We start from the raw sequence: 17,336 nt of genomic DNA on the forward strand, positions 1-17,336 counted from the left end.
TGCTCAATCAGCTTCAACTTCTCGCAAATCTGCTACCAATTCCTTAAATGCCGATCTTCAGGTAATTCTCCAGTGGGGCAAAGACAACTTAGTTGATTTCAACCCTTCTAAAACTCAGTCTTGTCTTATATCTCGCAAAAAAGATTCTTCTACTCCTATGCTACTCCTATGTTTAGTGCCACTCCGATTTCTAGGCAAAATGATATATCTCTTTTGGGGATTACCTTGACTTCTAATCGCTCTTGGCACAAGCATATTACAAATATTGCTTCCTCTGCATCTAAAAAACTTGGTTTTTCTCTTTCGCTCTCAGCGTTACTTTTCTTCCAAACAGCTGCTCACTCTGTATAAATTGCAAATCCGCCCTGCCATGGAATATTGTTCCCACATCTGGGGTGGTGCCCCCAAAATCTCTCTCAGGCTTCTTGATTCCAATCAGAAGAGGGCAATTAGGTTAACTAATAATTCATCTTTAACAAAGTCTCTCCACTCGTTGTCTCATAGACGTACTGTTTCTGCTGCATGCCTCTTCTACAGATACTTCCATGGGCACCGTTCTTCTGAATTGGCTTCTATAATTCCCACTCTCTCTTTCAAAACAGTCCGAACACGTGCCGCCACCAGCCAACATCCATTTACTCTCCAACTTCAAACTCACAGAACAACTTTTCATCTTCCTCGTTTATTCATTCAACTGCCATTTTCTGGAACAACCTTGTATTCATTCAACTGCCGTTTTCTGGAACAACCTTCCTTCATACGTATTTCCTGAAAATTACAGTCTACAGAAGTTCAAATCCAATGTCAAACAAATATCTTCTTTCGTCTTCTCAACTTCCAACCCAAGCACGGTACTAAGTACTATAGGTTCTAATACCTCTCGTGTTTGGGGTTTACATAAAAAAAAAAAAAAAAAAACAGCAACAACAGCTGTTACAGCAGCAACAGTAACAGCATTTCCGTTGTAAAATCCATAATCTTGCGCCCCAAATTGGCATATTCAACATTTGTAAATGTAAAAGGCATCTTGAAAGTAACAATGGAACACAGAAAGGAATGACACAGGAAGGAATGTGTGCAAGACTGCTCTGCCCATTGCATGTATTTGGTCTGGCTACATTAAACAAGTCATGAGCACGATTTGTAGTGGTGCATTTCTGAGAATCCGTGAAGATTACACATAATGCCATAATTATTCAAAATCGGACTGGTGTTCATATGAACATTTTTACTCAAAATTGCCTCAGAAATCAGCTCCTGAAATTACCCTATATCTTCATAAATCACCCTGTATATATCTGTGTACTCCTGTTCTCGGGAATATTTGGGATGTCAGTGACTCAGATCACAGTGCTCATGTTTTTTCTGGCACTACAGTTCCTAATCAGGTCGCAGTGCTCCAGTTCTTATAATAATAATTACATTACTCTGTATTTTGAAAAAAAAAATTCACCGATGTTTTCTCAGAAAAGTGTTTTTGAATTATTTTCTAATGCTCATTTCAAAAATGACTTCCGTTTGTTTCATCACATCGGGTTTCTTTCATGATTTTTCTTCAAAAATCATGAAAGAAAATTTGACTTTTCACTAATTTTTATTAATTCTGGCAGAAATTTTGCATTATTATAACAAAATGCTATAATTTTGTTATAATTTGTGCACACTGAAATTATAACACTATTATAACATGTTGAAAACACTTAAAAAGGACGGTATGGTAAAAAGCCCACTAAACACTCACCTCTCACTTTAAAAATTGATCTACAATGGGTCAAATTTTTGTTTCTTTGAGTTTCTTGAAGATCCTACTACTTTACAGTCCCTCTTCAGCATCCAGCATGTTGACATTGCACCTTCCCTGGTACCTAATCTCCATGTCTTTCATGTCCTGGTGAAACTTCTCACCCTGTTCTTCACTAACTCTTCTTAGATTTTTTTGGGAAGTAGTCGATTTGGGAATGTAAAAAAAGTACCTTGACACTCATGACATCCAGTTCTTGAAGTTTGTCAACATGTTTTCAACTATATTCTTGTAGTCTGGATCCACATTGTTCCCTAAGAAGTTCTCAACAGACCCGAAGCTAATCCATACCTGTTTTTCTCATTTAGTCATAGTTCATTTAAAATCGTGGTCCCTTATCAGTTTGCAAACTTGAGGTCAAGCAAAAATAACTTGTTTTAGCTTCTCTTGGGCGATCGATGGGAATTTAGTACAAAGGTAGTGAAGCAGAGACCTTCCTGAGGTAATGTTTTCACAAACTGTTTTATGAAACCCAGTTTGAAGTGCAAATGTGGAAGGAGGACAGTTTGGGGCCTACCAGTGGTTTATGAACTTTCTTTGATCCAGGCAACAAACTGTCTCTCTTTGGCTAGACCTTGACATCCCACGTGCTTACTGCTCACCCAACTGTCCCATTCACACAAAAAGCAACACATTTTTGTGCACCCAGATTGCTGTCCAAGTAACATGCCTATCACTTTAAAGTCAGCACAGACCAACCAACCAACCATGTTCTTCATACTTAATATTTGTCAACAACTTCAAGTTCTCATATATTTCTTTCAAATGAACAGAGAAAGCTGCTGGAATTGGTCCATATTTATTTCCATCGTGGGGAAAGACACTTTTGAGACTCCTCTTTGATGAGTCAATAAAAAGTCTCCACTGTGTACGATTGTAATTAATTCCTAAATACGTTCATTGTCATTTATATTATATTACTGCAAAAAACAGAATATTTCTCAAAAAAGTAGAGGACTAGAACTCATTCTCTGTGTCTGTACTATGGAAAAAATGTCCCATGTGCTAGAACATTTTTTGGCTTGAATCTAGAACCAAGCAGTTCTGCAGATTCCTTTGGTAAATTTAAATCTCTTACCAGATCATTGAGTTCATGCTATGAAAACAGTTAGGGGCTGGACTCATATCTACAGATATGTAGACTTCAGTTTCATTTTCAGAAGCTTCACTTTCAGCACTCTCTACTGCTACATTCTCCATTATAAGTGGAGGTTATTTCCATTCCCATGTAGAACTTTTGTAATGGCAGATGGAATATTAGGATACACAATAACCTTCTTACTCTTTATCCCTCTACATTAACTAAGCAAAAGTAACAGTCATCACAGTGTTTGTAGGCTCCTGCCAAATCATGGGAATTGCAAATGGCATAGCCTTCTTTTTACCATTTTTCCCCAATCTCAATGCTTCAAATACATGTTCGGCAAATGTTGTGTGGTGCCCACTATATCTTGGTCACAGAGTTTCATTCCAAAATCTGCACAATACACACTTTTTTTACGAATTCTCTAACATCTTGTTTTTGCTTGAGGACTACATAACTTCTACAAATATAATGAAATAAGTTCAGATTGTCCAAACACTTGTGCGAAAACATTTTACTCACTTTTCAGCACAAGTTTGATACAACAACCTCAAAAATAAACTGAGCTCACAATGAGCTTCATATGTTGGTAACACTGACCGAAGTCAGTGTTGCCAACGTATGGAGATTTAGTTTACAAATTCACAGCATTTACTTGTAACTTAATATTTATTACTACATTCAATAATACAACTCATGACATCAACTTAAGTGAATTGTGAAAATATGGTACATGATAGAAAAAACCAAATAACATTTCTGAAATCAGAATAAAAAACTTAGTTAAAAACAGCTACTAAGTTACGAACATTGAAATCCATGCAAAGTGTTATTATTATTATTGGGGACATATTTATGATCAACTGGGTAACCCCAGAACAGAGACCAGTGGGAAAATAACAAATCAATGTTAAAATTAGAGGTTTAAATTATTAGTTATCAGAAAGCACAATTCAAATTTTTACACAAACACATTTTTCTTAAATGAATCTGCTTGTATTCTTTATTTTGTGACCACTGGTCTGCATCAAGATATAGTACTATAGTTCATACAGTTTTGTTATGCATTATGTCTGTACAAGCGTGTGTTCACAGGAGAGTCTGTATAATTTCTGTGGACTGAAAAATACAGAATAATTTACAGAAGATCCTACTCCCTCTTATCTGCAGACACTATTATCACATTAAATATACTGAGCCAGCTTGTCACTCATTTGAAAAGGCCTTTTAAACCTGGCCAATATCAATTGCTTATAGGATATTCTAGTTTTTTTGAAAAACATCCAAACTGGCCACTAACATATTCTGAACACATAATACACACAGATGTGTTACACTTATATTGCTTATTTGCTATTATATAATTTCCACTGAATATGACATCAAAAATAAATTAAATGATTTTGATATTTATATGATATTAAAACATTTAAATACTAAAATCATTAATGTGCTTGTTTTACAACTAAAATTTCCTTTAATTTTTTTTTTAATTTTAAACGTGACAGCTCAGTATACAGCAATTAAATTTCTAATTACCAAATTTGGAAGGGGAAGTGTCGTTATGAGTTAGTAATTTTATAAAGTATATAACCAAAAAACATATTCACTTTACCAACCAGGCATTATAATTAAGATAGTTTATATAAATTATCTGATTGTCAGATAATTGAACTAAACCTTACCTGCAATTTTTTGGTTTCCTGAATGAAACATTTATAGTTTGAGGTAAGCTCTCCATGGAAACTACAGGATCACTTTTATGAGTTTGCTTGAAACATTTACAGCAGCCACATTCTTCACACAAACATTTTATATTTTCATGTAAGACTGGAATGTATTTTGAGTGTATTTCTTCCATAGTGTGCTCTACTGATGTAATATTAGATACATCTTTTAATTCATTGTGCCAATTAAGCTTATGACTTTGGGATGATGATATATCTTGAGCAGATGATAACAGACTACTTTTATATGCTTCTAATTCCCTAAAAGTGAAAGATTATTTTGCATCAAATAAGTGATCATTGGAACATTATCTATCTTCAAAAAATCACTTCATAAAATTAAACTCTTTCGTTAAAATTATGTTCAAAGAACTATCACAGCCGTACAATGAATATATATGATTTTAAGTTCTGGCTAATAACCATATATTCTGGTGTATAATTCAATTCAGAGTAAGGTCAACTATTTTTTTTTCCCCTTGAAAATTCATGCTTAATCATATATTCACTGTATAAGTCAATTCCCCCCCCCCCACCTTTTAAGTCACCTTTTGCATCTCATGCAGTAGTGCATTACAGTAAAAATCTGCACTAAGAATCACAGTCTCCATTTTTAATTTAATTATTTCTAGTAAATAAGTAGGGTACTATTTCAACATGGGAATTGAAATAGTTTGAGAAAATTATGTTTTTTCTCTTAGAAAAACATAATTTTCTCAAATGATATTAATTATTTTTGTTTTCTTTTAAAAGTTTACATTATGACATTTTATTACACTGCACGGTAAATTTTAAGGAAAGTGGTAAGCACGTACAGTACTCCCATATGTATAATGCTACAAAACCTACAGACATATGTATGATATGAAACTGCCCTAATGGATGCTATACGTGTATTAGGAAGGTTTGTTTTATATAATTGAGATGTTCCTTGGGCCTGCTTATACTATATTATTATTATACTGCAAATTAGTTTCTCTGTAAGCAATGCCTTAATAAGGAAGCAATTTTACTATAAGAAACTGACAATCTGAAAAGTTTAATTTTCACGAAGTTGAAAATGTAACACTGAAAATGCAAATCCCAACAGATTCCATTATTTTTTTTTCATCTGATGAAGATTAACAAATTCTTTGGTTTTAAAAGGTGAGCAACAAAGTACATGTGTATAAAAATGTATGTATTAAACTCTAAATATATTGTTATTAATTCATATCTTTCTAACCTAAGCAGGTAGTTTTAATTCAAGTTTATACTCTCTGTACGAGTTCAAAGGTCAACTTATACACCAGAACACATATGAGAATACAGAGTCCATTCACAATATTATGCCTACCCCCAAATGCAATCATACACGCCTAACGAATCATACAGTGCACGTGTGAAGTTCACACAGCACAAGCATATAACGCTTGATGTTTGGCATCCATGCACACGACCTATCAGACCTGGAAAAAGGCATGATCGTCGGCTATTGGTCCAGGAGTGCCGGCATTTCCAAAACAGCAGATTTTGTGAAATGCTCACACGTTGCAGTGGTGAAAGCGTATCAAGGCTGGACCAATGGGACAGTTTTGACGACCTGACGTGCCAACTGTGGAACCCCATGCGCCATTGATCCCAAATGTGAATGCTGGCTGAAACGGTTGGCCAGGACTGATCGGCGTACTACTGTTGCTCGACTGGCTGTCCAAATAAACCGTGGGGCCACTAGAAAGGTCTCCAACATGACAGTGCAACAAACACTGTTGCACATTGGACTCTGGAGCAGATGCTTGGTGACAGCACCGATGCTGACGGCTGTTCATTGCAAACAACTTCATCAGTTTGCACAGCAATACTGACACTGGGCCCCAACCGAGTGGCAATGGGTGGCCTTCTCTGATGAGTGACAATTTCTACTTCACCGAGTGAACAGACACCTGGACACGATTGTTGGCAGAAGGCAGGCTAGTGGGGGCGGTATTATGGTCTGGGAAATGTTTTCATGGCATGGCATGGCTTGGGTCCGCTGATACCTCTGGAGGGCACCCTGAACGCAAATGGTTACCTATCGATCGTCGCCGATCAGGTACACCCGTACATGTTGACTGTGTTCCTGGGGGCTATGGTATCTATCAGCAAGACAATGCGCCATGCCATATCGCCAGAATTTTCTGCAAGTGGTTTGAGGAGCATGACGAAGACTTCGAGCTACTCCCTTGGTCACCGAATTCCCAGGATCTTAACCCAATTGAAAATCTATGGGACCACCTCGAGCTACACATCAGATGGATGGATCCTCCACCAAGGAACCTACATGAACTCTGGGGTGCAGAGCAGTCGGCATGGTCACAGATACCCATAGTAACCTTCCACGGAGTTATTGATCCCTCCCACGGCAGCTGGCTGCGGTGCATGCTGCGAAAAGCACATATTATGGATACTAGGTAGGTAGTCATAATAATGTGACTGGACCCTGTATATGGTATGTGTTCCTTTGTCAGTTCATTTATGTGAAGTTCAATGTGACTTCATTTTCCTTGACCATACACAGATTTTTTGCAAAACATCACGCACCGAATTCAGTTTCTTAAATTAATTCAATTTCTTAAATTAACACATTACGGACAACATAGACATGAATCCATTAGCCAGTCCATTTCCAGTTGGAAAGAAGTTAAGCATGCAAAATTTTAAATCTGCACGGGCACATATATTTATGCTTATTATGTGTTCAAATACAGCCACTCCCCGATTAACGAAGGGTTGCATTTCGTAGAACTCTACGTAAGTCAGATTCTCCCACATGCTTGTGCAGCACTCGCAACTGTGCTCGCTGAATTGATTGAATCAAAAAAGGAAATGTTCGACGAACATGTGAATAGAATTATTTATTGTATTTATTAGTAAATTAATAAGAGGAGTTTACCTCAATATAGTACGTGGAACACTTCCGTATGATACCCTCCAGAAATTAAAACGGAAAAAACGAAAAAATCGACAACTTACCGGTACATTAAAGTAAAATATAAATAATTAAAGTAAATTATAAATAATTAAATAATCAATTTAACACAATTCAAAATCAATTCAAAACAATTAAAATTCAAATTAACGCAATTAAAAGAATCTAACGAAAATATTCAAAACGATTTTCCTTCCTGAAGCTGACAATGCTTTTCGACCGACTGTCGTGATCACAGGATGAAAATTATCGAATCAGGCTAAACCTGCAACTTAAATAGTGATTATGTGTCTTCGCGCATGCGCGTAAAGGTCCACGCATCGGAGATCAAATATGGCCGCCGAACATTAACAGAATTCTCGTGTAATTTAATTTCAACGGTTTCTGCAATTAATAGTCGCGTATAATTACGTTGAACGTTAAGTATTTTGGCCTCGTTAAATAAAAATTTTATTTATTTAACGAGGCCAAATTTTTATTTTTATTTAACGAGGCCAAAATACTTAACGTTCAACGTAATTATACGCGACTATTAATTGCAGAAACCGTTGAAATTAAATTACACGAGAATTCTGTTAATGTTCGGCGGCCATATTTGATCTCCGATGCGTGGACCTTTACGCGCATGCGCGAAGACACATAATCACTATTTAAGTTGCAGGTTTAGCCTGATTCGATAATTTTCATTCCTGTGATCACGACAGTCGGTCGAAAAGCATTGTCAGCTTCAGGAAGGAAAATCGTTTTGAATATTTTCGTTAGATTCTTTTAATTGCGTTAATTTGAATTTTAATTGTTTTGAATTGATTTTGAATTGTGTTAAATTGATTATTTAATTATTTATAATTTACTTTAATTATTTATATTTTACTTTAATGTACCGGTAAGTTGTCGATTTTTTCGTTTTTTCCGTTTTAATTTCTGGAGGGTATCATACGGAAGTGTTCCACGTACTATATTGAGGTAAACTCCTCTTATTAATTTACTAATATCATTATCAACGTAGAACATATTGAGTATTACAGCTCTGATTCATACTATCTAATTTTATTGTATTTATTAAATTTTTTATCTCATGCGCAGGAAAAATTAAAAAAGCTTGCAATTTAAAAAATTTCAAAATCATAAAAAAAGAGAGGAGACAAGCATAATGTCAGAAAGTTTTATCTCTCGAGCATCTTTGCCAGAATCGAATTCTTCAGCTGATAAGTATGCCGCTGTGCAGGTTGAGGGCTGTAGAGATTTAGAAGGGGTTGGCTGCTCAACCTTACGAAAGAACATATTAATGGATGACTGGACGGTGGCTTTTTTCTTTTCATTGTAGCAAGCAAGCATATCTAATTTACTAATGATATTAAGAGTAGCAGACTGGCAGAATTACTTAACAAGTACAGATCACTGTTGAAAAAAAGCATTAATTAGGGTTGAATTTGAAAGTGTCTCCAATTCTGCCTAGACATGATAGGAGGAAGTATATGATGAGAGCCTTGTCGATCAATTCGGCCCTGGAGAGATTGTGCAAGGCTCAAGGGGTAGAATTTTTCTCAGCATGGTTATTTTGATATTTATTTATTTTTTTTTTTTTAGGAGCATTAGCAACTAAGTCCATATTGCTCCGGGGATATGCGGTGGTCATTCCCTGACCTTTCTGCATCCGTATTTGGTGGTCACAGACTCGAACCCCGGTCTAATCAAGAAGCGTGTGCTACGCACTGCCGCTGCTGCCCACCTGGCTAAGGAGGCAACTCTCAGCATGGTCTGCGCTTGTTAACAGGAGAGACTGCTTCTACAGGGATGGGTTACATTTAAATAAAAAGGGTGCAAGAATATTTGCTGATGCTATTGAGGCAGAGTTAGATGGATCGGAAAACTGCTAGCTTGAGCTAGCAGTTTTTAGTAGCCACTGGGAGGTGAAAGTGATTCTTGAACTGCTTCTATTGGAATGAATAGAAACCTGAAAAACAAGATTAAGGGGAATTCGGAGAGTGCTGGGAGTCACTGCAGTACAAGTAAACACATGGGCTATGTTAGGGTAGCTAAGAATAGGAACAGGTGCATGTATACTTGCGTGTACACCAATGCTAGGAGTTTGGTAAATAAATTTGATGAATTTGAGGTGTTAGTCAAAACATCAGAGGCAGATATAGTTGGGATATCAGAGACGTGGTGTCACACAGATATTAGGAATGCACAATTGGAATTTGGGGAGTATAATGTGTACAGAGAGGATATAAGGGGACGAGGTGTTATGCTGTTAATTAAGAAAAATAAAATCAAAAGAAGTACATCCAGTTGATATAGATAAACAGTGCACTGTTGAGTCAGTTTGGTGTGACATTAGCACTGGGAAATCAAAATTGAGAGTAGGAGTGTGTTATAGGCCTAATGACTCTGATGAGTATAATAAAAAAAACTGTACAGGGAAATAGTGGGCCAGTAAATCAGAGGAACTTATAATGGGGATTTCGATTTCCCAGATATTGACTGGAATTTGTGGGTTTGTCACACACACACACTAGCAAGGCTTTTGTGGTTTTAATGGATGAATGTTTTCTACAGCAGCATGTTCGGGAGGTAACTAGAGGGAGTAATACTCTTGATCTGATTATCAGTAGTGATTCTTCATGCATTAAGAATCTGCAGATAAAGGAACCACTAGGGATCATATTGTGCTGAAGTGGGATTTACTCAAAGAGGTAACTACCATCAGGGATAAAAGGAAAGGCTTCAGCTTTCGTAAAGGCGACTACAGAGGACTGAGACAGTATTTAAATTCTATACGGTGGGAGCCGCTGATGATGTTACCAGCGTGAAATTCAAAATTGGAAGCATTCAAAGAATTAATCTTGGAAACTACAAGGCTTTTCATACCAACAAAAATATTGTTTAAGGTTTAGGCCTAAATGGATGTCAGATGAACTAATGAGACATATGGCAGAGAATAAAAATGCATGGGATATATATAAATTAATGGGTGAAATGGAAACATGATAGATATAAGCTGGTCTGTAACAAAGTCACAAAGAAGATTAGGCAGGCAAAGGCAGATTATGAGAAATCTTTGGCAAACGATGCAACGAAAAATAGCAAAGAGTTCTTTACTTATGTAAACTCTAGATGGAAAGGGATGACTCAGATTGGTCCTCTGGATATCGATGGTTCAACTGTTGATGATCCTGCTCAGGCAGCTAACAAACTAAATGAGTATTTTGCATCTAATTTCACACATGAGGAGTTATTCAGGGAGGGGAATGCCAAAGGCGATTAAACTCTGGCAGTGAGCTAGATGATTTTGTAATAACTGAGAGCAAAGTGGAGGAGAAATTGTTGAAGATAAACATAAGAAAGGCACCTGGGGTGGATGAATCTATTCAGTTACATTAAAGGAGGCAGCAAAAGAAGTAAGAAAACCCTTACCCATAATTATGAGTGCTTCCTTGGACTCAGGGGAGATACCCATGGACTGGAGATGTGCAAATGTGACCCCAATTCACAAAGGAGGATCAAAGGGCAACACAAGTAATTATAGACCTGTTTGTTAAGGGGCAGTCTTGTCTGACAAATCTGATTGTATATCATGATGTGGTCACAAAGGAACTGGATGCAGGAAATAACTTTGATATCATATATTTGGATGTTAGAAAGGCTTTTGACTGTTGCACATGGAAAAATGCTGCACAAATGGAGCAGTGTGGCATTGGAGGCAAATTGCTGCTATGGATAAAGGGATAGTTGAATGGGAGAAGACAGAGTGTGCTAATCAATGGACACTGCTCTTCGTGGACCAATGTTATTAGCGGAGTACCTCAGGGTGTAGTGTTGGGTCAATTGTTGTTGTCTGTATTTACAAATGATATTGATGATGGTATATTAGGCTTAATGTCCAAGTTTGCAGGCGATACAAAGGTTGGCAGGGTTATTAATGGCACTAATGACAGTACACTGCTGCAACAGGATCTAGAAAAGTTGAGCAGATGGGCTGAGAGGTGGCAACTGAAGTTTAACTTTGACAAATGTAAAGTACTGCATATGTGAAGCAGTAACTCCAGAGTAATGTATCACCTGTGTGGTACTACACTGACAGTGGTAGAGAATGAAAAGGACCTGGGGGTAGTTGTGCAGGCAGATATAAAGTTTTCTGAGCAGTGCAGATGGTCTGCAAGAGTAGCTCATGTGGTCTTGTCAATAATATACAGGAATTTTTCTAGCAAGGATAAGGAGGTGATTATCCCCTTGTATAAGGTAATGGTCATCAGGCCACACCTTGGGTACTGTATATGGGTCTGGAGGCCTCATTTTAGGAATGATGTAGAGCTGCTGGAGCGAGTGCAGAGAAGGGCAACAAGATTAGTGAATGGAACAAAGGGTTGCGCTTACGAAGCATGGCTTAAGTTTTGCAAATTACAGTGTCTGGAGACTAGGCAACTGCGAGGTGATCTGATTGAGGTGTATAAAGCCTTGAATGGTTTGAGCTTAATGCTGATGGGATTCTTCCTCTTGCTCAGAATAATCGCCTGAGAGGGCATAAATTCAAACTGAGGAAAGACAGTTGTAGGATAGATGTTCAAAAGTTTGCCTTTAGCCAGCATGTGGTTGATTGCTGGAACAAACTTCCATCTGTTGTTGTAGAAGTTGATAGCATAAATAGATTCAAGGCAGAACTAGACAAACATTTAAAGCAAGTGGATGGATGAAATTAGAAGATTTGTTGGTTTTTTTTTATTATCTTTCCTTTTTTTTTGGCTGGTGCTATATTTTTTTTTTTTTTTTTTTTTTTTTATGAGAACCCCAAACACGAGAGGTATTATAACCTATAGTACTTAGTACCGTGCTTGGGTTGGAGGTTGAGAAGACGAAAGAAGATATTTGTTGATATTGGACTTTAACTTCTGTAGATTGTAATTTTCAGGAAATACGTATGAAGGAAGGTTGTTCCAGAAAACGGCAGTTGAATGAATAAATGAGGAAGATGAAAAGTTGGTTCTGTGGGTTTGAAGTTGGACAGTAAATGGATGTTGGCTGGTGGCGGCACGTGTTCGGACTGTTTTGAAAGAGAGAGTGGGAATTATAGAAGCCAATTCAGAAGAACAGTGCCCATGGAAGTATCTGTAGAATGCAGCAAAAACAGTGCATCTATGAGAAAGCGAGTGGAGAGACTCTGTTAGAGATGAATCATTAATTAACCTAACTGCCCTCTTCTGAATGGAATCAAGAAGCCTGAGAGAGGTTTTGGGGGCACCAACCCAGATGTGGGAACAATATTCCATGGCAGGGCGGATTTGCGATTTATACATAGTGAGCAGCTGTTTGGGAGAAAAGTAACGCCGAGAGCGAAAGAGAAAACCACGTTTTTTAGATGCAGAGGAAGCAATATTTGTAATGTGCTTGTGCCAAGAGAGATTAGAAGTCAGGGTAATCCCCAAAAGAGATATATCATTTTGCCTAGAAATCGGAGTGTCACTAAAGATAAGCATAGGAGCAGAAGAATCCTTTTTGAGAGATATAAGACAAGATTGAGTTTTAGAAGGATTGAAATCAACTAAGTTGTCTTTGCCCCACTGGAGAATTACCTGAAGATCGGCATTTAAGGAATTGGTAGCAGATTTTCGAGAACTTGAAGCTGATTGAGCTGGACAAGGTTTCTCAAAATGGAAAGTTGAATGCAATGTGCTATCATCAGCAAAACTATGGATAGGATTTCCAGTCAATGGAAGAAGGTCATTGATATACAAGAGGAAAAGAGTGGGGGAAAGAACTGAACCTTGGGGGACACCGGCATTAGTGGAGAAGTTAGAAGACAGAGAGCCATCTACCATCACCCTCAGTGAGCGATCAGAGAGAAAACTGGATAACCAATTACTAAAAACAGTTGGCAAACCATAAGATGGAAGCTTGTTTAGAAGACCTTTATGCCAAACACGATCGAAAGCCTTTGAGATGTCAAGAGCAACAACTTGTGTTTCACCGAACCTTTCCATTGAATTAGTCCATAAATGGGTAACATAAGCCAGAATATCACCAGTGGATCGACACTGACGGAATCCATACTGGCGATCGTTGATCAGACGGAAGGTTTCTAGGTAGTTTAAGAGTTGGCGGTTAATTGATTTCTCCATTACTTTAGAAAGAGTAGAAGTAATTGCAATGGGACAATAATTGGATGGGAGGGATTTGTCACCCCTTTTAGGAACTGGCTGGATATGAGCAAATTTCCAAGCACAAGGAAAAACACCTTTGGAATAAGAAAGTGAAAAAAGGCGGCAAAGAATAGGAGTAAGTTCAGGAGCACAGGTTTTGAGAACAAGTGGAGAAATACCATCAGGACTTGGAGCTTTCTTAGCATCAAGATTCATCAAAATCCTTCTGATATCTTTTTGATGGAAGACCACAGAAGGCATTGAATGGAGCGTGTTAGGAATGGTGGGAGGTGTTTTACCAAGATCATTAATACATGAGCTCGAAGAAAAATGGGATGCTAGCAGGTCAGCTTTATCCTTCGCTAAAGTGACAACAGAACCATCTGGTTTGGACAGAGGTGGGAGCAGAGATGGGCAAAAGTTGCGGCCAATAGCTTTGGCAAGAGACCAGAATGCTCAGCTACCATTAGGGCAAGAAGCAAGTTTTCTACTCTTAGCCTGTTCAAACTCTAGTTTGGACTGATTAATAACTGCTTTACAATTGTTGCGAGCTTTGGTGTAGGCAGAAAATGAAACTGAAGAATTAGAAACAAGCCAATTACGATATGCAACGTTCTTCTCTTGGACAGCCTTAGCACATTTATTGGAAAACCAAGGTTTAGATAAAGGACGAGATTTTAAAGTGGAGTGTGGGATAAAGGATTCCATTCCTGCAAGAATAATTTCACTGACACGATCTGAGCAAACGTTGACATCAGAAGTTTTGAAACAGTAATCAGACCAAGGAAAAGAAGAAAAGAAGTCTCGCAGGTCATCCCATTTTGCATTCTTGTAATGCCAAACAATACGAGGTTGGGAATAGCCATGAGATAAAGGTTCCATTGGAGAAGAGACAATCACCAAGTTGTTATCTGAAGTGCCTAAAGGACCTCTCACTTCAACCTTGTACTTAGAAGGGTTGTTTGTGAGAAAAAGATCAAGCGTATTGGCTGTATGATTAGGATTGTCCGGTATTCTTGTAGGTAAATGAACAATCTGTGCTAGGTCATTAGTAATTGCAAAAGCCTCAGCATCTCGACCTGCTGGGTCGGTGTGACTAGAAAACGGAAGCCAGCTGGAGTTGTGAACGTTAAAATCACCAAGGAAAATTCCCTCACTGTTAGGAAAGTTGGACTGGAGAAAGTCAAGTTGCAAAGAGAGGAAGTCAAAGAGCTCCAAGTGATTAGTGGAGTTGGGAGAACGGTAGAGACAACAGATGAATTTGACACAATGAGGTAGAGAGATTTTAAGCCAGAGAAGATCAAAGAGAGGAGATTCCAAATTGCCAAGTCTCTGACAGGGAATATCAGAACGGACATATGCACAAGTACCACCTTTGAGGCGAAAGGAATCATACAGCAAATAATTTGGACATCTGAGATGAGCAGTAGTTGAATCAACTGATAACTGAGATTCAGTCAGAAAAAGTACATGGGGTTTGGAAGACTGCAAGTGGAAATGGACATCGTTGAGATTAGAATTGAGACCACGTATATTTGTGAAATGAATTAGGAAGTCCTTGGGAGGTTTAGATCTTTTCGCAGATAAGCTTGCTCTATTATTTTGACAATTCATGGTGTATTCAATAGTAAGAAAAAGTGGGTGGGACATGCTGTATGAAGTAATGAAATTTTTGGATATGGCGTACATGTGGTAAGAATATACCCAGATCCTTGACATAACGTGGCCTCGACAATGCTCCCCGCATACACACTACTCGGACTCCCTCCAGTCACTATCTGGCAGAGTAGAGGTAGCAAGATTATACACTAGCTGATCCGGAAGCTTCCTAGAGAGTTACCAATAGGTTCAGTCCGGTGTACTAACTAGCGGCCGGCCTGCGAACACCGTTTTAGAGCTGTACCCTCGAAATGTAAGGAATATTGGATCTCGCCACGACGTTCATCATAACCTCAAAAATCATCAATCATACTGCATGATGGAAGAGATAGGGAAGGGTTGGCCGGAACTTAGCTCTAGAGACTAAACATGGGTTCCACCACTTCAAGCCTCCAATAAGCAAAGTGGTGGTATTTCACCGGTTGATGAGAGTCATCTACCACCTAGTACTGCCTGGTAACATAGAGGGGCGGCGTTCCTCCATGTGGTGTGGGCGCCACACCTCGACCCCTGCTTACGTTGGTTCACACCTGGGTGGTCACCCACCATGTACTTGTGCATGAAGGTTATACCCAGGATTACTAACAGTCCCACCATCGTGAAGGTGCAAGCAGAGGATTTGGCTGTCATAGACCGTCCGGACTTCGCCGAAATTGGGTCCACTTTGACTTGAGTGTCACCCGAATATCAGTTCCATCAGCGTTTTAGACTCCCAGGTAGCAAGAACAGCTTGTCTGGCATATCTGAGAGAATGTCTGTGACAACCTCAAGGACCGAATATATAAGCTTGCTTTCTTGCATCATGTGCCTTTTCTAATGCTAATATCAATCACCTCCTCTTTTAACTTTTAAGAATCATTTGCTGTCAGGATTCATCTTCAAAAACCTCGTCTTTGCTGATGCAATTTCACAAAATGCCATTTCCATCTCTCTGGTAATGAAGCATCTCAGCTCCTCATTTGATTCATCTTGAGCTTCGTCAGCATTTTCTTCTTTCACTATCGCTGCCTGCAAGTCAATAAGTTCTTCATTATATAATTCCTTCTCTTCTTCCTCTATTAACTCCTCTATGTCTTCGGCAACAACCTCCAACTGAAGTAGCTCTGCAAACTTTACAATCTTATCTGTAACCTCTTCACATGATTCGTCTTTTTCAAACCGTTCAAAGCCTTTTATGTGCTGTGGGCATATTTTCTTCCATGCGTCATATAAACAACTTTTAGTAATTTCTGCCCAGGCCTTATTAATGTTTAAGATGGCGTGTTAAATATTGTAAGATTTCCAAAAGTCTCTTAACGTAAATTTTTCTCACTGTCTACTGCAGACAATGCCTGAGCAAATGTTGTGCTTAAATTGTATGCTATTAAATTCGAAATAACACCGTGATCCACATTAGATGAGTGAAGTTGTGTTTGGCAGTAGAAATGACTCTTGCGTTCGATTGAAATCATCTAGATGCACAGGATGTCCAGGAGCATTTTCTAATAGAAACAAAATCTTGAAAGGAACGTGATTGTCTTTACAATATTTCTCAACCTCGGGAATGAAGCAGCATTTAAGCCAATCCTCAAAGAGAGATATTGTTATCCATGCTCTCTCTGGTTCAATCGGAAATGCACGGATAGAGTGGCTTTATCGATGCCCTTAAATGCATAAGGATTTCCAGAATGGTACACAAGCAGTGGTTTTTAACCTGTAATCTCCCACTGCATCAATCCCAAGCAAGAGCATGGCCCCATGTTTTGAAGCCTTGAAACCTGGCATTGTCTTTCCTCTTTGGCAATGTATGTTCGATCTGGCATTTTTTTTTCCAATACAGAGCAGTCTCGTCAACGTTAAAAATTTGATGTGTTGAATAATTTTCATTCGCCTTCAATAATTTTTTACAACATATCACAAAATTTCTCTGCAGCTGCAGAATCGGCACTGGCAACTTCTGCCACATACTTTAATGTTTTGGAAACCAGTGTGACACTTGAAC

At 38.3% G+C, this 17,336-nt stretch overlaps 1 protein-coding gene across 1 annotated transcript in view; it reads right to left on the minus strand.

Moving 5' to 3' along the window:
• The window catches only part of LOC150078878 (RAB11-binding protein RELCH homolog), a 450,480-nt gene that overhangs the window by 323,484 nt on the left and 109,660 nt on the right, over positions 1–17,336 (minus strand). The window contains exon 7 of the mRNA XM_090382879.1: positions 4,571–4,873. Coding sequence (XP_090239005.1) covers positions 4,571–4,873 — 303 coding nt within the window. The remainder of the gene's footprint in view (positions 1–4,570; positions 4,874–17,336) is intronic.

The sequence above is a fragment of the Mastigoproctus giganteus genome, chromosome 10 (assembly GCF_048544385.1).
Source record: "Mastigoproctus giganteus isolate SK-2022 chromosome 10, ASM4854438v1, whole genome shotgun sequence".
NCBI lineage: Eukaryota > Metazoa > Arthropoda > Arachnida > Uropygi > Thelyphonidae > Mastigoproctus > Mastigoproctus giganteus.